The sequence below is a fragment of the Mixophyes fleayi genome, chromosome 3, assembly GCF_038048845.1.
Source record: "Mixophyes fleayi isolate aMixFle1 chromosome 3, aMixFle1.hap1, whole genome shotgun sequence".
Lineage (NCBI taxonomy): Eukaryota > Metazoa > Chordata > Amphibia > Anura > Limnodynastidae > Mixophyes > Mixophyes fleayi.
In genome coordinates, this window is record NC_134404.1 from 184,802,231 (window position 1) to 184,827,890 (window position 25,660).

The window sequence follows — 25,660 nt, forward strand, 5'->3', positions numbered from 1 at the left end:
AACGGCATTGCCCACAACAACAAACATGTATAAGGTGTATTTGAAAAACAAAAACCCAATTGAACTTACGTTTTCCCACCCATGGCAAACCACATGAAATATCTTAATGTGCTGGTGTTTTGAATGGATCTCATCCAGTTGTGGCTATAATTCAGCAGTTATACTAGTAAATGCAATGTTCACTCACTTATGAAATACTGCAAACAATAAAATCAAGCAAGTGTTCTACAATAAGCTGGCTACCCGCCAGCAGGTTGAGAAACACGGTGATCCATATAATTAAATGTTCATTGCTAAATTTCACAAGAAGATAAAGGGGATTTGAATGTTCTTTAAAACATTTTAACAGTGAATCAATGTGTATTCTTTCAGAATATCTCCAAGAGTTGGGATCCTCCAGGGTGTTGGTGGAGGCAGAGAGTAATGACACTATTTGCGTCATCAAGCCCCCCCGCTCCCCCACCCCCGTATGCAATACCGTGAATTTCAGCATTTCATAGCAGGGGGCGCACACCACGCTCCCTCCTGCACAGGTCACCTGACCTCCCCTCTTGGATCTTAAGGAGAGGTTTTAAAAGTGGGCAAGTATGCATTTCTCCCATCTTCAGAAAGAATTGCATTAAATATCGTGTCTCCAGAGCTGCACAGAGGTGTATAATCAAATAATCACTGCCTCTTAACAGGACATACATCTAGATAAAGAAACACAGGTAGGAATTAACCAGTGATGAATCCTTTGACAATAACCATCAAGGAAATATGAACTGGGATTATCATTACCACACTACATCCTAACAAACCTGCAGGTTAAGTAGGAAAAGAACTAGGTGCCAAATTATGCTACCTATCAGGTGAATGTACACCATTAATACTCTTCTGGTTTATCTATACGTTGTTTGCATGTGTTTTATTTTTATTTTTTTGTTTTGCTACTGTATTTTTGCTTTGCTATATTATTATTGATTGCAGTGTGGATATACAGGTGTCAGGAATGACAGATAGCAGTAGGTTGCAATAGTCCAGATGAGAGAATGGATAAGAGATTTGGTAGCATGTTGAGTAAGAAAAGAGCGTATTCTGGCAATGTTTTTAAGGTGGAGTTGACACAACTGGAAAAGAGTCTGGATGAGAGGAATAAAACAGAGGACGAAGTCAAGAGTGACACCAACGCAGTGGGCTTGGGAGACTGAGGAAATTGTGGTGTTGACAGTGAGGCAGATTTGAGGGCAGGTGGTGACTCTGGCTGAAGGGAAGATAATAATCTCTGTTTTGGACATGTTGAGCTTTAGGTAGCATTGGGACATCCGTGTGGATAGAACAGAAAGACAGTTGGTTACACGTGATAGTCAGGGGAAGAGATATAGATTTTGGTGTCATCAGTGTAGAGGTGGTATTGGAAGCCGAATGAGCAAAATAGTGCCCCAAGAGAAGAGGTGTACAATGCAAAGAGTAAAGGGCCAAGAACAGAGGCTTGTGGGACCCCAACAGATAGTGGAAGTGGAGGGGAGGAGGTAGGAAGTAAACAATGGAGTGAAGGGTGTATAGAAGAGGGTGATCAACAGAGTCAAAAACAGCAGAGGGATCCAGGAGAATGAGTATGGAGAAATGACCCTTAGACTTTGCAATAAGTAGAATATTGATCACTTTCGTGAGAGCAGTTTCAGTTCATTCTTTTCTGTATTTATACTACTGCACTCCAGGGTCTATCACACCATTGGTCCACTCAATCCAAGGGCCTATTATTTCAAAAGAGTGTCTATATGGTGCACATTCCCAATGAAATGAATAGCCCGTTTCAATTAATGTAAAAATACAGCATAGCACTGATGTGATACTGTTAACCCCTAGTACGTTCCTGTAGATGAACTAACTTTTTCAAGTGCAGTGAGATGCTCTGAAAGGGATTAAGCAGCAATCAGAAATATGTGCCGCATTACAAACACGTGAACAAAAAGGGGCATGGACCCGTAGACTAGACTGGGTTTCATCCTCACTGCAGTTAAAAGAGAAGGTCAGTGTCACGAATGCCCAGCCTGTCCCGGCCAGTCACTTAGCACAAAAATCACCTTTTCGATCACCACAAAGGATTTATTATGGTGTCCTTACATTCACCAGAACCACTTATAAATGTTTCACACTTAAATCACATACACATGTAGCATGAGCCTCCCTGGGTTTCATACATTTACAAAGAAGCATGGAGAATACACTAGATTAAATTTATTTAATCTTAAAAATGGTTCAAAGGCTTAGTTTCAAAAGTTAACAAGACATACAATATGTTACACATATGAGTTTCAGAAAATAAAATAGGAAATAAAATCAGAGTCACTACTTCGTAGTTAAGACCTGGTGTGTGAGGGAATACAATAGAGGAAACTAGGACATTTCAGTCTTGATAGACCCCTCATGAAAATACACAATGTCTAAAGCAGAAGATTTTAAACTCTTTTCCACATAGCCCTCACCCCCCACCTTTGGAGTTTAGCTGTCAATAAGGACAGATTGATCTCCCAAATGTCACAGGGCTTTTCGAAGGGAGCTAGTGATGTCCTGAGATCAGAACGTTCACAATGTTCACTGATTTCCCACCTTTGCTCATTCTGCTTGGCTAGATGGTTTACAACTTTGGGGTTTCAAACTCTTCCAAGACCCTTATCTATCCTGGGCCTGGCTAGTTTCAAAAGATTAATGACACTGGCATAAGTTCAAACTCATGTCATCTAGCAAAGCACACGTTGAGATTACATTACAAGGTTACATACAATATACACTGTCATACATGAATTAAACAGAAACAGTCAGATATACTACATAATCATCAGTGTTTAAATGCGAGTGGGTAACTTTTCAAGGTTCAGTTAATCAGAAATGGGTGTAAGTTAGTTAAATCAACAATCATCATGAGTCAAATGTTACGGGAAAAGACTCCAAAGACGAAATTCTGAAATATTATCCTGCATCTCATTCTCAATTAGACTTTGTTGAAAATTTAACGTGCATATACAGTTCATAAAATTAAAGGACATGTAACAACAGTAACAAAGATGCTTCTGCAGGGCATGAGCCGGAACACAATTATCAGTAACATAGAAATTCATGAATCATTGACGTGTGCTCTAGAAGAGTCTAGACTCACATGAAGCAGGAAGTCTAGGAAGTCCAGCTACAAAGGGCTTCTCAGTACCAGAGTAGAAAATAATAACTCCAATTTTAATTTCATTATCTGGGCCTGGAGAATATTTATTTGTGTGTCAGATCTCAGCTTACTAAAGCTTGTCCAATTAACTGAGATAATTTACAAAGGTGCATGCTATTCATATTGTAAAGAAATAGTGTTCATAATTCATACTGGCATCACAACATATGTCAAACTTAAAGGATAACCACATAGAGAAAATATAGTACCATATTTCCCAAACAATGTATCTAATAATGCCATATGTACAGTGTGTACATTTGATTGAATGTAAAAGTATGTGTGGGTGCAGTGGAAGTCATAAAAACCTGTAGTAAAATCCCACTATCATCTACACAGCTCACTTCTAGTGACCACACAGAGGAGCGGGGCTGGGGGCTGAAAAGAGCATGTCACTTGTAGGTGATAAAAAAATTGTTCCCAGGGATCAAATTTTATTGCAGATTTGTTCCAGATCAAGAAACTCTGAGTTTTTTCTGTTTATGCTTTTCTCCATTTTATTTTAGAAACTTACTTAAATCATTATTTTACTTGATGTCATTTTATTATTCTTTTATACCTTAAGCATTGTGACATTTTTGTAATATTAAACTCCATTTCACAATTCTATGTTCATAAAGTATTCATGTGCTAAATAACTTGGTAATTATAACCCTACACAACTGAAAAATAGGGAATTCTTTGGTTTACTATACATTCTTGTTAATTTAAGTTTAATTATAGTGAAATATAAGTCGAGAATAACCGAAGAACTCCTGCAAAGTTTTAGCTTTGGAATCAAATCTTTGTGGTGGCAGTTAATAGATAGTGTGCAGTATAATTAAAAGGGGTTTTTAATAATTTTTAGACAGACCAGGCGGTTTTATTGTGATTAACCCTTTGTCGCACACACATCACTGTGAATGCTGCAATGACACTTATCCCAGTCCCCCAACTAGTCCAGTTGTGGACAATTAGCTTTATTACAATAGTCCCACAATATTCCACGTAGGGCCAGAAAGATTCGGGAATAGGAAAACCCAGGAAAATTACAAAGCTGTCCACTATCAGCAGATGGACTATAAAACTGCTATTTAGTACTTAGTGATGCTTCTTGCTGTAGTATACCACAGGGTGTTAACTCACCATTTATCCTTTGGCTATTTAACTTCTCTTAAAAATTGTGTTTTGAATAGAACATTGATTTGAGTCTAACATGCCTTTGGGGGTAAATATTGTTTCCAGTTACACTAATGACGCATTGCCAAGACAAAACCTCACCAGACAAAATGTTAGAAGCAACATTTTCCAAGAGTGGTTTCTGTACCCAGCATGTCCAAACAATGCTGTGATAGTGTGATTTACTTTTTATAATAATTTCCACATCCCCAAAGTGTTTAATTAAACAAAATTAGCATAATCTAAAACATATGCAAATAGTTAAGGTGCTATGTCAGCAAATAAGCAACAATAGAGCTCTCTTCAACAAAGAAAATGAACTACTGCAGAAAGGAAGCTTATAGGCTAATTGAGATCTATACAGCCCTGAATGTTCTTTTAGTTTGGCATCACTGACTGCCCAGTGAAATGGCATGCAGTTGGCTTCTATTCTGTCGATATGACTGCACAGCCTGAACACTTAGTGATGAAATCTGTGACAAGTTCGGCTACACAGGTGACCACATTGGATAGATCTGATCACCCATTGCTCACACACAGGGCCTGAATGATTAAGGTGAGCAAAGCAAAAAAAAAAAAAAAGGAGTAAGACCGATCCTAGACAAACCATGTTACAATACAATGGGTGCAAATTAGTTTATTATTGTGCAAATAAGGAAAATACTGGCTGCTTTTTCATGTAGCACACAAATACTTTATAGCTTTAATTTTACACTGAAATTTTAAAGTTGGTCTACGACCTTTCTCAACTATAAATCTGTCCCACATTTAAAATTTACCTCCCCCCAATTCAACATGGTTTTGCCCAGGTGCAAATGTACTCGTGTTTTATGGTTTGCTCTCCTTAATGACTCAGGCCCATAGTTGGAATTAAGTGGTGCAAATGACGACAGACTATCAATCACCATCACATGAGGATGACCGACACTAATGTTATTACATCATCAGTCTGATATGATAACATGATCTCAAATACATAACCAGTACACATCACCAGCAATACATGTTATCAGAACATATTGCTTGTTTATTGTTTGGAGGATATTTATCCTCTACCTAAATTTGCAAACAATATAACTCTAGGCCTATTCAAGCCGGTAAGTTCTATTTGGTGGTCCATTGTCATATTACAGAAAATGTCTTTAAAAAGTTGAACAACCTAGATGAGATAGTGACTCAGAGTTACTATCACTACCCAGTACTGAAATCATTGTGATATTTAGTGAATGTAATATGGCAGATTTGTTTTTCGAACATGCAAAACTGGACTGTATAACAGGTGAGTAACAGACAGAAATCTGCTCTTTTGGGGACAAATGAAAACCTAAGGTTCATTCATTTCAGTAAAACCTGGAAGCTCCTAGAACCTGACCTATTAACAGTTATTGTAGACTGGTGCTCTGCAGCATATATGACAGAAAGTCATAGTCAAAGCTTGTGTGTATATTGACTTTCAAAGATGATTATGTATAAACCTTTTCATGTAATCCAAGAGAGAAGTTCTATATAAACAGTGCTTAAGAAATGACAGAAACAAGGTGGCATGTAAAAATTTACTACTTAACATTTTACAGTAATTTCCCCAGAACTCAATGGATCTTCTCAGGCTACATAGAAGGTCTGCTTGGCTTCCTATTTGAGTAGCTCTATAATTCTAAACTATTTTTGTTCACTTCTGTCCACATGCGAATAACTACATTAAAAATAAAATCTTTGAGCTTAAAGACAATTTGGTTATGGATATCAAGAATGAACAGACACAGCAGAAATGTAAATGTTTTCTCTCTGTTTCAGCCCAAATTTAAACTGCACAAAGGTTTCATATAAAAAAAACAGCAGCAGATGTAGCTGTATACTGTGAGACAGTTATCACAAATGGTACTTTCTTTTCTTTTTTTGTGGTCATCAATGGTGTTTCACTGGGACATTAAAAAACGCTACAGCTAAACGAAAATCTGCTTTAAAAAAAAAACTGAAAAGAACATAGTGTCTTGGTTTCACTAGCTTTTCTTATTTCTCTTTTGCAAATAGCTGAGAGATCTAAATTAGCTTTTGAAAGTTGTCAAAAGATGTTTCGTAAGCTTTTCTGCAGGTTTCAAAAATGTGTTATGTGCTCTGGAAGAAAGTTGGTCATCAGTTTCTGAGATGTGACAAGACAGCCAATGCGAGACCAACAGCCCTATATTTGAAAATCACGCACAAACAAGATAAGAATGATATCCTATAAAACTGTGTTACTTGACCTTTGGAGAGTGTATTCCCATGGGTAACGCAGAATCAAGAGATACTTCAACCTGATCAGGTAAACTTAAAATAAGTTAGCTGCATTTGTAAATGATATAACCAGTTTCTCGGTATACATTTACAACCATTGGGGGGTACTATGGATAAACTGATACACATGATGGGTAATTGGTAAAACAAATTCCATTGTAATGCGGTTAGTGATACAAAAATGTTGAAAGATACAGGAGTATGTCAAAGGAACAATCCATGACTTAGCTAATCAGAAATGTATGTAAAGAAAAGAAAAAAGCACAGGCTCTATGCAAAAGTTCAGTTTGGAATTACAAAGTTAGAAACTTTTGTTTGCCAACAGCACAGATGCTGATTCTGTAACAATAATTAATATAAAGCATATACAAGTGTGTGGAGGATAACAATGGTGCTTTTGCTACTTTATAGCATCATGCACCAGAAGTGAACTGAAAATAGCACTCGAGGGGGGCTGCCAAGCAGGGAACAAACACAAGACATGACTGCAGCTTGTTATTGGTCCTCCTGCACAACACTCCACCTCAAACCCCCCCCCCCCCCCCTCCCGCTCCCCATAAAAACATTACCAAGTCTGCATATAGCCCACAGAAGCCGTTTTATATTCTCAAGGCATCAGGGTGGTGTGTGTGTGTGTGTGTGTGGGGGGGGGGGGGGGGGTGGTTGGCATGTAAGATGGTAGGGCAGCTTAAATTATCTTTTTAAGTATTGCTTGCTCCCCTCGCTATATATTATATACATTCACACACACACACACGCTTATAGTGAGTAATAGGTTAAAATTGGAGTGTTTATACTTAACTTCAGCTGTATTTCCATGTTAGGAGGTAGGAGGTGCTTATTTAATATAACAAACAGAATGACTGACAGCTTGGCAGACTTGCTCAGCAGAAATGCACTGCTGATTGGTTGATTGATACACACGGGCAGGGTCAATAATTCACAGTAATCAGATCACATTAAGGCACTGTCCTAAAGATGTTGAAGGACCTTCAGATGATTGTAATGGAGAGGGGAGGTAATAATTAACATTTGTCAGTTTAACACCATACTTGCTGACTCACGAAGAAAGCCCGGGAGACTCCCAAAATAGTAGGTTATCTCCTGGACCCGCGAGGGATTGTGGAAATCTCCCTTAAGCGATTAGTGTGCAGAGAGAGTGATGGTATGAAGAAAGTCATCATGTTTGCTCGCCATGGTGTAATAATGATATTTGCATCATCATGCTACATTTCAGGGGGCACTATGATGCAAATCTCTTTATTAAGTTCCACCCGACCCCACCTTCACTGAGCTCCCCTCCACATTTCCTGGGAATCTCTGAAAAGCCGGCAAGTATGATTAACATTGAAAAACGTATATTAACTTTCTGGTTACATATAAATTTAAAGTTTGTGGTATATCAGTCCTTTAAGTGCTCTCATGTCAGGTAAACAGCATTTTCCAATGTGAAAAGAGCTTGTGTCAGAACGCCTTTTTTCTGGGCATGATAAAGGGGTTGTTCAAAGGTGCTAGTGTGTCAACATTCTGAGATACATTATACTCAGCAGTAGAAGGGTGTGTGCATGCATGCATTAAATATATATATATATATATATATATATATATACATACATATATACATACATACACACATATATATATCTATATCTATATATCTGCTTGTCAGCACTGTCAAACACATATAAAGGATGCTTTAGTGTCTGTAAGCTGCATGTGAACTTGCTCTACATTGCAAACACTCCGTACATGCTCTGATGGTTTCTATCTGTACTTGGTAAATTCCCCAGTGTTGATAGAACAGCATAGAGTGATGCTAGAACCTAAAGCCTTTGTGAATAGAAATTTATAAATCAGATCTGGATCAGAGGGCTATACAGATCTTCAAGACAGTGAAGGACTGATCTACATTGCTGGTTGCAATATATTGGATTCAGCTTAATTCCTTAATATAAAATACAATGTATTGTAAGATTCTATTTCATTGTCTTCAATAATTAAAGCAACTGAGGACAGAAATCAATAAAATGACTGACTTCACTTTCCCCTTTTTAAAATAATGCAGGAAAAGCTGAACATCTTTTCCCTAGGCAAATGCTAAACTGTATTCATGTTTAAAGCCTGCTGCAAAATATATATGTTATGGGGGCTGTCTGAAGCAGCAAAGAGGTTAAACCACCATTAAAATGACTAAGTTTTTCAGCATTCTTCTTTGCTGCACCTGGGAACATGCAATGTCATACTGCAACAGAAAGATGGAGGTCACTACTCATCTGAGTCATTGCTCATCAGCAGATGGGAGAAGCCAAATGCCGTCCTAAGCCCACATGCTTTCTCCAGCAGTCCTGTGCTTCTCGGAACTCAGCTGCTGGCCCATTTTTACATTTCTTTTTTAGTAAGTCAGCTAGGGTGTGCAAAAGGTTGAGGGGTGATAAAGTGTCAGTAAGCTTTAGATTCTGAGAAAATTGCAGTCTTTGAATCATATATAAAGCTCTCTACCTGAAAGTGGTCACTGTCAGAGCCCTAAGCATTGTAATATGAAAACAATGAGCAGCAGAATGTCTGACACACAACAAATAATACACTGGATTCCGGATAAGGAGAAGGTGTGAATTTAAAGAAACTTTCTATTTGAACTGGCTGTATGTAATCTGCCTGCAAGAGCTTTGATAAAGACAAGGTTGCTCAGTAATGAAAAGAACCCACTAGATTTAGTATATATTATATGAAAAAAAACCAAAAACTATAATAAATACAAAATAATGTACACGACCGATCACGGTATACACTTTTTTTTTTGTTATTCTACATTACAAACAACTTTCTCATTTATACCTTTAGGAGCATATACCTTAATGAATTCCTGTATGTTGGTTTGCCAGACATAACATATTATTTCTTATGCTACCTAATTTCATTTTGTGTTCTATATCAAAATCAGATGGATGGATAGAGATAGATAGATAGATAGATAGATAGATAGATAGATAGATATTGTCCCAGGCTGTCTGACTTATATGCTTTTAAACCCAGGGTGATTGATTTGTATAGGAAGGAGATTCCAATAGAGTGTTCGGCTTCAAGAAAAGCTGATAAGCGTCCCTGGTGTTTTGTACGGAGAGAGCAGGGTGGGCTCCATACGAAGGCCCAGTCTGGATCTTCTGGTCTGCATTCTCACAATAGACTTATTAGGAGCTGCACCTGCAACATGCCTGTTAAAAGGTTGCAGCTCTGCTTCAAACTGGGTCTCAGACCTGGGGAGGAGGCTGGATGCCTCCTGAGAGACACTGCTGTGGTGATTTGTGTGTGGGACATAAAGGTCCTGCACAGGAGAGAGGGTCTCAAAGGGGAAAAAAATTCCTGAACTTTTGCCATAATTACTTGAAATAATTAGTGTTTGCCCTGGGAAATTACCATAAAATTTATGCTCCAAATCAGAGTTTACAAGCAGTAGCAACAACAACAACAACTGACTAATTTCTCAAGGTATTGACATAAACTCTCTCTGTATTTTAAGGTATATGGATATAATTCCATTTGAGAAAATCAGGAATAAAAATCACACTTGATTATCAGTTACTGTTTTCTGGTCACATAACCTACATTACAATTTTGTACTTCCAGCTACATATAAACTGATTACAACCAAGTGAGGACTACCATTTTGTTTTTCTTAAAATAGTGCATGTATTTCCAATTAAATGGACAAAGACATTTGCATGCAATTTGTACAAATGCTTGCTTGCAGTAAATATCCTAAAGCAACCATGTCACCTACATCTTAAACACACTATATATCGGCAACAAACATTAAATGTAATTTTTATTCAGACAATGTATTTTCTGTATGCAAGTCTTCATGAAGTTCAGTGAGAGAAGTCATCTTCTGGGCATATATGAAATATTCATGAGCGTGTCAGCACCTCTAATATGGGCAGGACTGCTCATGGGAAGCATTTTGTAACATGAAATGGCAGGAAGTCTACCAGCTTTAAGTTTTGCTCCTGGATGTTAACTGAGTTTGCATCGGCCCACAGGACAGGCCACACCAACAAATAATTTGCATTAAGCATAAAGACAATCCATTGGCAGTATAACACAGTGAGGAAGGTGCACACATGTTAAAATGGTTTACTCATGAGTTATGTGTTTTAACTGTATATTTGAATTAGGCTTTACCACGTCTACACAATAAATAACAGGTACACTTTATCGCACCATTTAATTTACTAGTTTCAATTTATTTTCTACATGAAAAGTCTAACCTGCTCCTGAAATAACCCGTTGTCTGACTCAGTGGAATCAGCTAATTTGTGGGCTAAACCATGAATAAGGGGAATTCAGCCAAACAATTCAGTAGGAACGTGCATCTCATGAGTATTGGTCACAGAGTGCCTGAACAAGGTCAACGGCACCCAGCTGATAAGTTACATGCCCCACTGCGTGCAGGCAAGACATCCTTGTTTTAAAGATTCAGGAGTCAAATGCGAGCAAACATTTCATGAAAACAAAAAAAAACAGCAACCAGAGTTCCATTTTGCCCTTAAGTTGAAGAAGAAATAAAACACCTGCTCTTCTTCTCTTTACCCAGACCGAAAATGTCCATTATCTTCTACATGAAATTCACTATTTAATAAAATAGCAAATTTAAATGTATACCATATGTGTAACTTACTAGAAATAAAAACACATGAAGCTATTTGGATGAATGGTGGTGACAACAAAAAGATTAAATAATGAAGTGCAGTTAAGCGGAGCAAAATATTTACCATTCTGCAAACCCATCCATAGTTGCTTGTGGTCTTTCTTCTGCATTTCATTGATAACTTGACTTTTGTGCTTCAAAGCATCAGCTTCCTTCACAGATGACATAAAGTGTGCTTCTATCACATCTTTTGATTGGCATCGCAAGAGGTCTTTTGATGGAAAATTCTGGGATAAAAATAAGGCAAAACATACTTTTAAACAGGATATAATATGACTATTTCCAATAAATCTCTCTCTCTCTCTCTATATATATATATATATATATATATATATATATATATATACACACATACACACACACTATTTATATATGGCAATGTCTTGCACCTTTGGAAAGTATCATTTAAATAGCACAGTCTTAGTCAAAGCTTAATTAATTAATGCATTAGTTATTAACAATAACTTAATTAGTTGCAAATAATAAGTTATTAACACCAACCAGTTTTGATAAACCAGCTATAAAACTGTGTCCTTAACTCTATGTTTTGTACTTCCTGCTACACCCTTAGGCACCATTTAAATTAGCAGTTGATGTGGGTTGAAGACACCAACCTCACATGATCATTCAAAGCAAATGTGCTGAAAGCTGTCAGACTTCCTACATTTTGAGGATGTCACAGAAAGTTGCTCAGGGCCCGATGAGCATGCTACCGCCAAACACATGGTATTGCTCACATTCTCACTAATACTGATGGATAGTTAAACTTGCCCAAAATATGGCCAACTACAAGCATACATGGAAAAAGGTAAAGAAAAAAAAACCTATGGTGTTTTAACACAGTAACAATATGTTGTCTGTTCTGATACCTGCGTCATGTGCATTAGTGTGTAAGTGACATACATTATTATTAACCTTTATTTATCTAGCACCAATACAATATACAGTGCTTTAAAGTAGCAATTCCACAGACACATTTTTGTTTTGTTTTTTTTTAAATAGCAAGTTAAACACCATTTAAGCATGACAATGGTCATATTTTTTCTTAGCTGTCCTAACTATATCTGCCCTGTGTAGGTAGCCTCTGAGGCAGACCCTGATAAAGAGTTCAGGCCGCCATAGGTTAGTATGCTTGCAGCACCCCTCCTCGCCTTTCATGCCAGGCTAATATGCGGTAGGTAAAAACAAATTCGTACTTAATTTAAAATCTGGTTTTCTTAAATGTTGACGCATTTTCGAAACTCAGCTCCACTTGGCTTTTCAAAAAGAGAGTCACGGCAATCTTTAGCTCTTATTTTGTGTTCATTACAATCAGAACTGTATCACGGAAGTGAAGCATGAACAAGTACTACTGAGGGTGAAGATGTGAAAGGAGAGGGGGCTGTCATTTCCGCACTTGTTTATCCGCAAGCGCCCGCCAAGGATAACTCAGTCATCAGCCTTTACCATGGGAATATATCAAGATTAAAACCTTACTACATTTTTCTTTCGTGTTTTCTTTTTACTTTGGAGAACAACTATACTCTTATATTTTAAAATGAATTTCAGTTTATACCACCCTCTTAAAATTCTGAGCCCCTAACAAATCCCTTGCACCCTAGGCTGCGGTCTAGTTAGTATATTGGACAATAAGGATAATCAGGCCCTGCTCTGTAGTTTTGTGATGGCAAAGGGGGAGAAGAAGGGGGAGGATTTTACAATGCAGCTCTGATGGGTGTGTCAATGCCTCACTGCTCCCTAAATCACGTACAATGTGACTGTGGTTACCATGTTAGTCACATGACAAGAAGCAAACCATGAAAATGGTAATTACCAAGCTTCTTTTTAAAGCATGCCACAATGATTTAGATTATTATTTATTTATTTTAAGAAAAACTCATTTTTTTTTTCATGGGATTGCAGATTTAAATAGAGTGCTTAATCATTCATATTACTCTATTCCCTGATGGAGATTACAATCTAAATTCTCTACAACAAAACACTTGGTTGAGTTTCATCAAAAGCCAATTAACCTACCAGTATACATTTGGATTGCAGCATGTAACTTTTAACATAAGTTGGACAATGTGCGACCCTTGACTGTTTCATAATAATAATAATAATAATAATAATAATAATAATAATATTATTAGTGATACATAAAATGCAAACAATATAGTACAAAGAAAACACAAATAGCAATAAAGCATGCAGCAAGTAAGACATACTGTCTGAAAAGTTTGCCCAAGGCTTTACAACATAAAAAACAAATATGACATAGTAAATACAAAACAAATAACTAAATAGAAATAAAGATAAGAACACCACAAAGCAGGCTTCAATAAGTTATAGTAGGTAATTTAAATATTGACAAATATTCTGTAATATACAGTATAAATATACATTATAGAGAACAGTTGTAAATAAAACATAAAATGGGTGAGAGGGTGGAGGAAGAAGGAGGAAAAGCAGATGGAGGCCTCATATGAAAATAAATGGCTTCTCTACCGCTAATAGAGTAATAAAAAAAATAATAATATGAGGAACATGGTCCCGGTATGAATGCAAATCATAAAAGTTGTCTAGACAGAATGCATTCAGTAGGCTCAAAGTCATTCAAGATATTAGCATGGGCAATCTAATCCACTGGTTCTATATATAAACCCCATTTGTTGCAAAGCCCCTTAACCCCTACTACTATATCTGGAGTCACCCCTCTGTCTAGATAAAGTATATGCAACAATTCAATTTTAAGAGAGCTTAGGAAGGGGGGGAAATCAAGGGTTGTCCATTGGCGCAGTATCAACTGTTTCACAATTACACTTAGTACAAGTAATATCTCTGAGGATGGCAAATCAGTCTTCCAAACATAAGAGCTATAGGATTCTTCCTAACTCGTATATTAAAGGTAGCATTAATGAAATAAATAACTTTGTTTGAAACATTTTCCTATAATCCCAGAAGTTGTGTGTTATAGTAGCTTGTGGCATTTTACATTTTGGACACATCACTGTTTTCTCTTCTGCCATATGTTTGTATTGCAATTGGGAAATATAGGCTCTATTGATTATCTTAATTGGAATCTCCTGTAACTTAGCAGAGGTAAGAGATTTTAATATGGTTTCAAAATGGATTACAAAAAAGTCGGATTCATTTATATCTGCGATATCCCCACGCCAAGTCTCTTCCATTTTCGCCCAAATAGTCTCTAGTCCATGGATATAAGTTCATCACAAAGACAGTGATCTTATATGCCATTTTTTTTTTTAAGATTGACAAAGGACTCCATTACATCAAGGTGTTGCATAATGGTGCTATGTACATACAATGAAGAGATATAATTACGTAATTGTAAGTACAAAAAAATAGAGAATTGGGGATGTTGGCTTCGTCATCGAATTGTTAGAAAGTATAGAGATTGCCCCCAGGGTCTAAAACATCTTTTATAGCAACGTCTTTGGGCATTCTCTGGGCTAGAAGCAAATGCTGGATTACCCCAAATCAGAATATATCTTGAGTGTTTCAACTGCAGTCCTAGCGAACAAGTTTAAAGTTCCCCTTTAGGTTCTTTTGAGATTTCAATATTCTGCCACCAATATCAAAAAAACAACAACTACATACTAAGCTCTTTTCCAAACTACCCAGCAGTTGGTAAGAAAAAGGAAAAGTTTGTTTCTGACTAACTAAAGCTCATGTAAAAGAGAAATCCCCTCTGAAACATCTTGTCTTAGCTAGTTCACAAGATCATATAACCGTACATACATCAAATGGCACATGTGCACCAGGTTTAAACCAATGGTGTGTATAGGAAAAGGAAATGTGGACTCCTTCATATTAAAAACATAAATATACAAGATAGTATGTATAAATCAACAGTAACAAATGCACTATACAAAATATTTCATAATTTATTACATTTCAATTAGATTTTAACAAAAAATGATGCACCCCAGTTTTATTATTATTATTATTGTGCAAAAACTACTAATATAACCTTTGTTATCCTTTTACTGAATTAAACAAGGAGGGAGACAATATGATATCTATGCGTGCAGCATAATGGAACAAGTGACTCAGAACTAGAGCCACAGCTTAGTGTACTGCAAAGGAGGCTACATTTTTGTATGCATTGAAAGTTACAGTGGTTTTGATAAACCGTTTGGATGTTATCGAAGTCAGTTCAGTTAATTCAGAGACCAAAAAACATGTCAAGTCATGCCCTGCATAACATATTCTGAGATGACTACAAATAACATAATGTTAGGTTTGTTTTTAGCATATCTCTGTCATGGTTCAAAGGCACCTACACACAAGATTCTTAGTCAGCATTTCAACATTTTACTAAGGCCCATCATATGTTTTAAAAAGACTTTTCTTTTTTTCCTTAAATAGAAGAAATCTCATAGAATAGGTTTACAGATTTACAAAATGCAAATAGCAAAATAAATATTAGTGAACTACTTCAATTTCAGTACATTTTCAGCAGAAATTATGAAAAGGTGTTAAATTAGCAGGTTAGAATTGGGCAAGCGAGTTGAATCATCCTTTTTGCTTTACCTTCCTAAAGAACTACAAGAAATTAAAAATATAGCACAGAGATGAATGATAATTATCATTTTCCCTTTCAAATCCAGTCTCCTGTTAGATTACATTAGATGCAGTATCCATCTGTGTTAAATGAAGGGTAGAGTGTTAAATTTATAGGAACATGCAAGTTTGTACTAAAATAAGGAGTTAAACTCTGTCTGACACGTCCAGAGAGAGATGAAGCCAATACTGAACAAATTTGGACAATCATAGGACTTACAAGTTATTGGGTATAACCTCTAACATAATGGGTAACGTTGAGATATAGGATAACTTGGGTGTGTAAGAATTACTAGAAAATATTAAGAATTATTTTAAATGTTGCTTGAAAATCAAAAGTTGGCTCTGTTGTAGCTACCTTGAAGTGGAAAAAAATCAGTTCTAGTTACCACCCTAAAATGTGGTATTGGTTTCCGATTCATACATACATGACACATCAACATGTGTGGTGACATACAGAAAAGATACGTCCTCAAGCAACCCATAATTTTTACAATTTATGTTGCCAACTTTTAGCTTTCCAGTGACTGAAACATAAATATATTTTAAACTATAATAATGTTACTGTGGGCCTGATTCATTAAGGCACGCAAAACTAACGTATAGTGCGTTTTTTTTAAAAAACGCACGTCTTCAGGTATACACACATCTGTATTCAGCTACAAGCAGATCTGAAGAAACGTATCTTGTTCAATATCAGTCTAGGTACTCTCTGCCTATATGGCACTTGCCGTATTGAGACAGACACAACACACTGCTGGATACAAACAATACATATGTGGAAAATAAAGTTCCATCAGAACGCATAGAAAATAACTACATCATTCATTGATTGTCACCTGTCAATAATACTCATTAATGGAAAAAACTTTTAAAGAAAAAAATTAATTCATCCCCTCTATAAAATATATATATCAGGATGTTATTCATGTCTAATGTACATAAAATGCGTTTTTACAGTTCCTCTTGATAGCAAAACACATGTTGTAGCATGCCTACACGACCGTCATCACTATCACTCAGCACTTACACCTGACCTGTAGCTGGTGCAAGTGAGATGACTGAAAAAACACGTACTTTAGAGAAGGCCAAAGCTTGAATCGGGCGCTGCTGTATGCGCTCGAGCCTATCACGCCATGCTGTAAATTGACTACGTGCAAACGCCCATTCCCCTCCCCATTCCACCCATTAAATCGTAGGTTGTCCGAAGTGTCCTTTCCGCTTGAAGATGTACTGCATACACTCACGTTCCCTGGCGTATAGTCCGTTTCTGGGCATCCTTAATGAATCAGGACCTGTATGTTTAAATGTGTTTTATATGTTACAATGAGAGTAGGAATATTATTTTACTGATATTGATAGACTTAAAGGTGCAATATGGCAATATTGTGTGCAATACAAAGTAAGAGTTAACATACCTTAAAGTGGACAATAATGTTCCAAGGGAGGGATGAGTTTGATGCATGTAGGTCAAAAAGTAAACCAATTGGGTAATGCCTGAAACAAAACAACAAGTAATTAGGGACAGAAATCGAAAACAAAATATTGTTTTAAAAATTATTCATATTTTATAATAATATAATGTGGCAGAGAACACACAGTAACAAGTAAAAATATAGCAAATATAAATGCAGTGCCCATTACACGCAAGTATCTTCTGATAAAACCCTTGTTTTAATAATGTATGAGTATGCTGCAGTTAGTCTGTTCTCCAATTAACATGAAAATTCCCAATCCCTAACCATGATACCTAATCACAGTTATTAATGTCTATTCCAATAAATCAAAGCGCAACAAAGCCTGAGCAAACTGGTGGCTAACAGAACAGCAACCAAAAGTGTGTTCAAATGCACTATATGAAAACACAGGAATATGAATATTTTGTTACATATGTAAAATAGCCAAAATTATTAGCATTAGAAAAACACTATTACAAATTGAAAATAAAATATAAGATTGGAAGAACATTTAAGTTGTGAAACCAACCATTCACTCAGAGCCTTCCCATCAGTTGGCCAGGTCATTAAATAGTGGTCAATACACAATATTTACACATAGCTCAGTGAGACTGAACAGAATAGGTAAATTGAAAGTGGAATTTGAGATACCGAAAATGGAGAGTACGCCTGCTAAAGCAGCATTTGTAGTAAAGTGACAATACAGCATATGAACATATCCCTTCTAATAAGTGTGTATGGCCAATTCAGCCAAACCTATTGCTATAACAAGTGAAAACAAACATACATAGAGCCACGGAATTTCCAAAGTCAAACATAAGTAGTAGAATGGGTCATACTAATGAGCTCAGTGACTTGGCATGGTCATAGGATGCCACCTTTCTAACAAGTCACCTCACCAATTTAATGCACTGCTAGAGTTGCCCCGGTCAGCAATAAGTGGAGTTTTTGTGAAGTAAAATACACTACGAGCAACAACAGTTCAGACGCAATGTGGTAGACGACCAATTCGGTTTAAACAGGCCTTTTTGCCCACCTCAAAGTCTAAATAAAACCGACTGCAATCTCAAACAATTCATTTTCTTAGCTGTCCCTAGCTCATATTAGCTTTAAATTACTTTCCGGAGCACGCTATGAGCAAACTATTTACCTGCTTTCAACCATATTTTGTTCCATTCTAAGCCTGTTCACGTATCCCAAGTTACATCATAGTAGCCTCTAAACTGCATCACACATATTCCAGACCGCTAGGACACATACCTGGCTATATTATTTTGAAGGCATTTTGACACGTCAAATTAAATTAAGCAAGTTCTCAGAGGAAATAAAGATGTAGAGGTAGCCAGAAGTCTGGGTTGCATTTGTGATTAACCTGTGCAGACGAATCTGTGCTGGTAAAATGCCCACCCTGCTGATGACTTGTCCGAAGACCTGACCACTGGATGTCTAGCAACCCAAGCCTGTCTCAATCTCACAAACCTCCCCTAGGGGCAAAGGCTTGCCACCTGGGATACTGACTCCTAGTTTACCTTGCAGGACCCTCCCCTTAAAACCGAAAGAAGCAAAACCAGGAATCTCCGGCCCTTGAAGCATTAACAGGAAGAAAAGCACTCCCGAGGCCCAGCTAATAATTTTTTCTAGCACTGACCCAAATAATACACCCAAGGAGAATGGATGGGACTTTAGAGTCCATTTAGACTCCACATTAACTTCTACAATTGCAAGAGGCAGAAGTAGTTGTAGAAACTAACATCCTTTCTAAGGAAGTGGAAACTTTGAATACTTCCAGCACAGAAGTCTCGAGATTTCTTACCCAAACAAGTTGATCCTGAGATGCCTTCATGGAAACCATAGGCCTCTGGCTAAACATGACCAAATGGAACACATGTCCAAAAGAATCTCCCCCATACCAGATGGAATCTAGGAAAGACTCCTTTCACGGGAACAGGTCAGATAAGCAATCTCAGCATTTTGCGCTGGCTAAAGACTGAGCCCAGATGGATTCCGCAATAGCAGTACCAGAGCCTTCAGGAGTACAAGGCACACGATCCTCAGGCCGGCAATCTGCACATAAGACATCTGTCCCCGAATGTCCCAGAGGTAATTTAAGATGGCATATACAACATGTAAAAATATTTACAGACACAACCTTCCCAGCCTTAGCTCTGGTAGAACACCCCTTGTCAGACAGAGCAGAAATGCAGAGAATATAGAATTCAATAAACAGAACACAATCAAACAATAGAAACAAAGCCCGCTAACAGACCCAATCCTAATAAACGCATATAAATTTAGTCATAAACCACCCCTAAACTATAACTATATAGCACCAATGGTATAGAAGGGGAGAGCTGGACTAAAGAGAGTTCAGATACTTCTGGCGTGCTTCAGTCACAGTCAAAGAGCATGCCAAGGAGAACGACTTAAGGATCCACCTTATGAGGGGTAAGAACCCTACTCCCAGGATCCAACACCAATATGGCTGTCATCCTGAAATATCTCCCTCTCAAACCAAACTAGTGCCTAGCAGAGCACTACTTTCATAGTAACTCCTAACGAATGAGTGCCATTTGTAATAAAATACAGTCTCTAAGCCCTGCAGCCTCACCACACCTTAAATTAATATTTACCTCCATGCACTAAAAAAGAGTTAGCCTACCTTACGCCGCTCACTGGTGCAGTGGTGCAGCAACTGCCACCTGCAGCCACTGCACGATTCCCTTGGAGCCATCTGAGGTACTACTCTGCACCAAGGATCCCAGTTTCAACACGCACAGCTGTGCACTGCGCTGCGTACATTAAGCCGCCGCAACATCTCTACTCACAGACTTTTATGCTTCTAATATGATTAATAAAATAAAACTTAGGACCCGTTAAAAAGTTGATGTCTGCTCCAGCAGGCGTTGGATATAGAGGGGGAAGGGCAGGAGCTATGATTTGAATGCAAAGATTTAAAGTGCACTTGCAACCACAATGTTCTGGGGTCACCCATTTGGATGCCAATAAAGGCTTTTACTCTGGCTGTACTATTAATGTATTTTTTTTCAAAACTGAATGACAGGTACACCTTTGTATATTGAGCTATGTTAAATAAACTGCACATGTCCTCTCATGACACAGAATGCTGACATTTATTTTTTTTATTTTTTTTAAATAAATCAAAATTCTATTTTTAGAAGAGGAATATTTGTTTCTCACTCACTTGAGATTTTGCCCTAACTTATTTAAATCACATGTTGGCTCCAGCCAGGGCCGGATTAACCATAGGGCTAACTGGGCTACAGCAGTATTGATCGGTCAGGGCGCGATCAGTGCTGCTGAGCACTTTCACTGCGGTCCTTCCCCGGCGCGCTGTAGTCTCCTTACTGAGGAGATCTCGTGAGTCTCACTCTCACGAGATCTCCTCAGTAAAAAGCGTACAGCGCGCCAGAGAAGGAGGTAAGCGCTGGGGGGGGGGGGGGGGAGGCGCTGGCAGCTCGGTTCACTTGCGGACAGCTCGGATCACGGGGGGGGCCCTCACGGGGGAATGGAGGCCCCTTTAGCCCAGGGGCCTCCATTCCCTTAATCCAGCCCTGGCTCCAGCTCTCTTCCAGATCATCAGATACATGAACTTATGGTGCTACAGTATGTACAAACGTGTGCTGTTTTTGTTCTCTTTAAAACATTCCTATTAGGCTGCCAAGTCGAGTCTTTACCCCCAGGGTCAAATTTGCCAGCCCTCCCCTGTATCTGATCGGTTGCTTATAGCACCTTTGAACACATAGCACCATTTTACTAAATAAGACCAACACTGCGCATGAAAAGTAAAAAAAAATAGGTAGTATCCACTGCACCTGCTTAATGAGAACCATATTATTATCTTTTATTTATAAAAGTTGAAACAAAACGTCTGCAGCACCGTACATGAAATTTACAGTAGTTGTTTACAATACACTGACAGCAACGATCCATAATACATCACATATTACATTATTAATCTAAACATAATTCTACAAAGACCAGACATCTGCTAGTTAAATATTACACATAGATAACTTGGTAACACAGATCAAGTTATATATGGGTCAATGAGTGAGAGTGATTGTAATGTCAAAATGTGAAATAGGCCTGGGCTCAAGAAAACAGGGGTAGGGGAACAGACCTAGAGGTACAGAAGGTGATGCAATAGTAGAAGGAGAACATAAGGAAAGAAAGCCCTGAATGTAAGAGCTTACATCCTAAAATATATGCATGTTACCTGAAAAATAGGTAGCTCATGCTTTCACTTTACCATTGAGAAAAATAAAGTGAGTTCCATAGGTAATATTTTTAACCATAACATTAAATTGAGGGCCAGGGCCTAATGAGATTCGATTCTAAGACAGAATTCTCTGATCCCTATTGCCAAGTCTAATCCTGCAATGTATACGACGCCACAATACATTAAAAGAAAATTCTTTACAGTGCTCATAAAAAGTGAATAAAAAAATGCAACACTAGAGCAAACATAAACTAAGTAAAAAAAATGAAGGAACTATCCAAAAAAAAAAAATGCATTAAATCACAAAACAAAAGGAATGCAAATCAAAAGTATCAACAGAGGTACTGCTTCTACTCACACACAAACAAAAGTATACGATTTGGGTTTTTCTTTCGACAATTGTGGTGACTGATAACTGGGTTGAAAAAAAGAACAGTAACATAGCAGAAATCTACTATCCCTTAATACAACATTCTACATAGAAATCTGTCATAAGATAGTATAGACTCACCACCTAGACCTTGCACATGGTGCATTGTTCACTGCTATAAACTATACTTTATCTGTAGTGTACTTTTTCTATTAAACCTAACATACAATACTTGGCACAGAAAGTACCTTACATCAATTAAAAATATAAAAACAACAGCAGGAGATGTAGTTTATTAGACATAGAAAACAACAAGGCAAGAAAATGGTTTAACACAGACCCTGTGGCCCTGATACATGAATCAACAGTCTCACAAACTTGTAGAGTTAATAAGTGCCAGAGCAAATAACTAATCTATAAGTTAGCCACATGGGTTGCAGAAACAAACATGGACAAGCACTGCTTACAAAACCTCCATCCTCCATACTACCATTGTCACAAAAGCGACTGTAATCATAACAGCGATCACACATCCTGATAAAACAATGTTTATTCTTCTTTATTATCAGCATAAAAAAAAACATAATTCATTTAACACATATCTTGGCCTCGATTAACACATTTATCACAACAATGTCATTAATACACAGGTATCTGTATATTAAATTGGTTTTCAAGTCACTAGTAAATACTTAGGATGTGAAGAGTATGAAAACTACAAATCAATGCAAGGGTGCCATCTTGTGGAGATTATAAACAACAGGTAAGAGGCGAGCGGGAAATCTTTAAAAAGATTATCGGGTTGCTGTAAAGTCAGCATGCCTAATGCTGTCATCCCTTGCTCTGTGTTATCTCTATTTATAATAATTATTACAATCTCTACATTATATACATAGACAGTTATAATGAGAAAACAGACATCTATATTACAAGAAATAAATCCACTTGACTAAATTCATACAGAGAAAGGAAATTGTGGGGAATTAGCCGAGGGATTTTTACAGAAATCTCCACTGATTTTTTTCCTCGCACCCCATAGAGGTACGAGAAAAAATGAGCGGAGATTTTACCGTAGTAATGGTAACTGAATTCCTCCCTTGGAGTGAAATCTTTAACTTTACAAGCGCTAATAGGCTTACATGTCTTTTCACCTTCAGATATGCATTAGCAATGTTTACACAAAAAGGTAAGATTCAGAATAAGCAAAAGATGTCAAATAATTTAGGCAACTGCTCTTTAGACGCTTCCGACTAAAAACAAAACCTCATCACATCTTTTAAAATTGTAAGTGGTGTTCTAGTGCGAAATTAAGAAGATTTATAAGAGCACTAACATATCACTTAGATGTGCTCCAACAGGAATTACATATTATTAAACATAGCAAATATGTTATTACTGGCCTCCATTATCAACCTCTATATTTCCCAATGGAAAGAGCTGAAACAAGAAAATAAGTAAGACAATGGAGTGAAGTTGTATATTGCATGGACTGAGCTGGAAGGCAAAAGATTTAAACATGCAGGGGAATATCTGTACAAGTACAGTTATCAATGTATGTCTGCTTTCCTTTTTACTTCAATTAGACAACTGTATTGGTAGGATTACAAACAAAGAAGAGATAGTCTTAGTAGTTAGGACCAAAAGGGGGCGCTGAGCAGAAGTCATGGTGGGGCCCCTTATGAAATAAATCCTAGACCAGTGGCTCAGTGCAATGACAAATGTTACATTGTCAGCCATACTACACAGCCAAGTTGCCAGTCACATTGCACATTCCACAATGAGAGTTACATTATACAGTCCACAATGCATAGATCCCCCACCACCACATTTTTTAATGCAGTTGAAGAGAACACATATTGCTGTATTAAATACAAATAAACTAAACATCAGATGTAATATCTCAGACTTTGTGGTGCCAGGTTACTTCCTGCCAATATGTGGGTCAGAAACAGTATATAAAGAGCTGTATTTTGTATATTTTATATTTGTAACTGTAGTATACCATCTGTACATCTGGATGATAACTAGTACCTCTAACTAGAGTAAAAAGGTCCTTTCCTTGAGCAATAAACATAACTGGTTGGAGATTCTGCTTTACGCCTATTACCTGCTGTAGCCTGTGACCAACAGATAGGAGCTTATACTCTAATCCATTCCCCGGCTGTCCTGTGTTGACCCCACTCTCTCTGTGTCAACACTCTGCCCGCTACCCAGCAGTCCTGAACTATAGTAAACGGTCAGGAGGCACCAGCCAGCCTACAGCAAAGAGGAGCTGCAGCAGCTATACCAGCTACCCAGAAGTCAGCGGTTCCGGGTGGCAGTTAAGGAGCCTAGTGGTGGCAGTGGAAATCCTCCAACTATTGCGCAGTTGACATTCGCAAGTGAGCGACTGTCTGGTGGCAGGTAAAACCAGAAAGAGTGGTCAGTAACAGCTAGTTACTGACGGTGAGAAAGCAATCCAGAAAAATTGTGTAACATCCCGTCATCCTCTTCCCAAGCAGACCAGGTAGCAAGGTAAGCCCCTCCGGTCTATAGTAAAAATTGTTAAGCGATATTTACTGGCAAGTATAGAAAGCTAAACAATATTTGGTGTCCACCATAAGGTGCCAAGACATACATTGTCCAAATTACACAAAATTAAGCATAAGTGTTGTGCTTGGGTTTTTCTTATGTGTGTATAAAATTTAGTTACTTATTTAACAACCTCAAATGAGAGTGGTGTCTGTAGTCACAAATCTTTCTTGTATCTTTTGACTTAGCTGGTTGAGAGTGAGCAGCAACTTCAGTTTCTTAATCAATTGAGTATATATATATATATATATATATATATATATATATATATATATATATACACACACACACACACACGTACGTACGTATGTACACACACACTATATATATATATATATATATATATATATATGTGCGTGTATGTGGTGTATGTGTGTGTAGAGCTGCGTTAGTAATTCTCATTGCAGAAAAATACAAATACTAGTCCTTGCAGGCTTTTCTTCTGAATTTGCACAATAAAATGTACGGTGTTATATACACCCAAAGAACAACGTTGCTTGCATAAGTAATGTAAGCGTGGATATCTAAATAGACATGTATATGTATTGCCTTCCACTTTGCTGCTGTTTCATCAAGTGTTTGTAATCTGCACTTTGCATCAAAAGGTACCCAACTAGATTATAATTTTGTGGAAATTGGGGCCGATTTGAAGCTCACTGATGAACTGGCTTTATGCTGCGTGTTACAATAGCTCTTTTTAGTGCATTGTCTGGCATCCTGGATCGGTGTGGGTCCGATAATAGCACGCATCCTGGGGGAGGGGGGAATCCGCGCTCGTTGCCATGTATTAGCTGTAGAATTACCTCACTTATCCAAAAAACAGGTGGGGCGATTAAATGAACCATAACTGGTTTCATAATCAAAGGACAATTCCATCTTGCACAACTTTTCTTTTCTGCCACTGCTGTGTGCCAATGTGTCCTAGATGTGGTAGGAACTGCCGTGTGTTTGAGACATTGCTCTGTCGCTTACCATCCAGCTAGATCGCTGCAGTATTTGTCCAAAAGTGTATGAAAATAATATTGTGACCTGTGAAGTGGTCAAAAGTGACTGCACTGACTTGAAATTAGTGTTATTGAGGTTAATAATGTAGGAACAAAAAAAGAGCAAAATTATGTGA

General features: G+C 37.5%; 1 protein-coding gene across 4 annotated transcripts in view; it reads right to left on the reverse strand.

The window, feature by feature from the left end:
- The window catches only part of ATG5 (autophagy related 5), a 170,048-nt gene that overhangs the window by 98,267 nt on the left and 46,121 nt on the right, over positions 1–25,660 (reverse strand). For all 4 annotated transcript variants that reach the window (XM_075202855.1, XM_075202857.1, XM_075202858.1 and 1 more), the window contains 2 exons: positions 17,321–17,399; positions 11,401–11,563 (listed from right to left, as the gene is read on the reverse strand). In XM_075202855.1, coding sequence (XP_075058956.1) covers positions 11,401–11,563; positions 17,321–17,399 — 242 coding nt within the window. The remainder of the gene's footprint in view (positions 1–11,400; positions 11,564–17,320; positions 17,400–25,660) is intronic.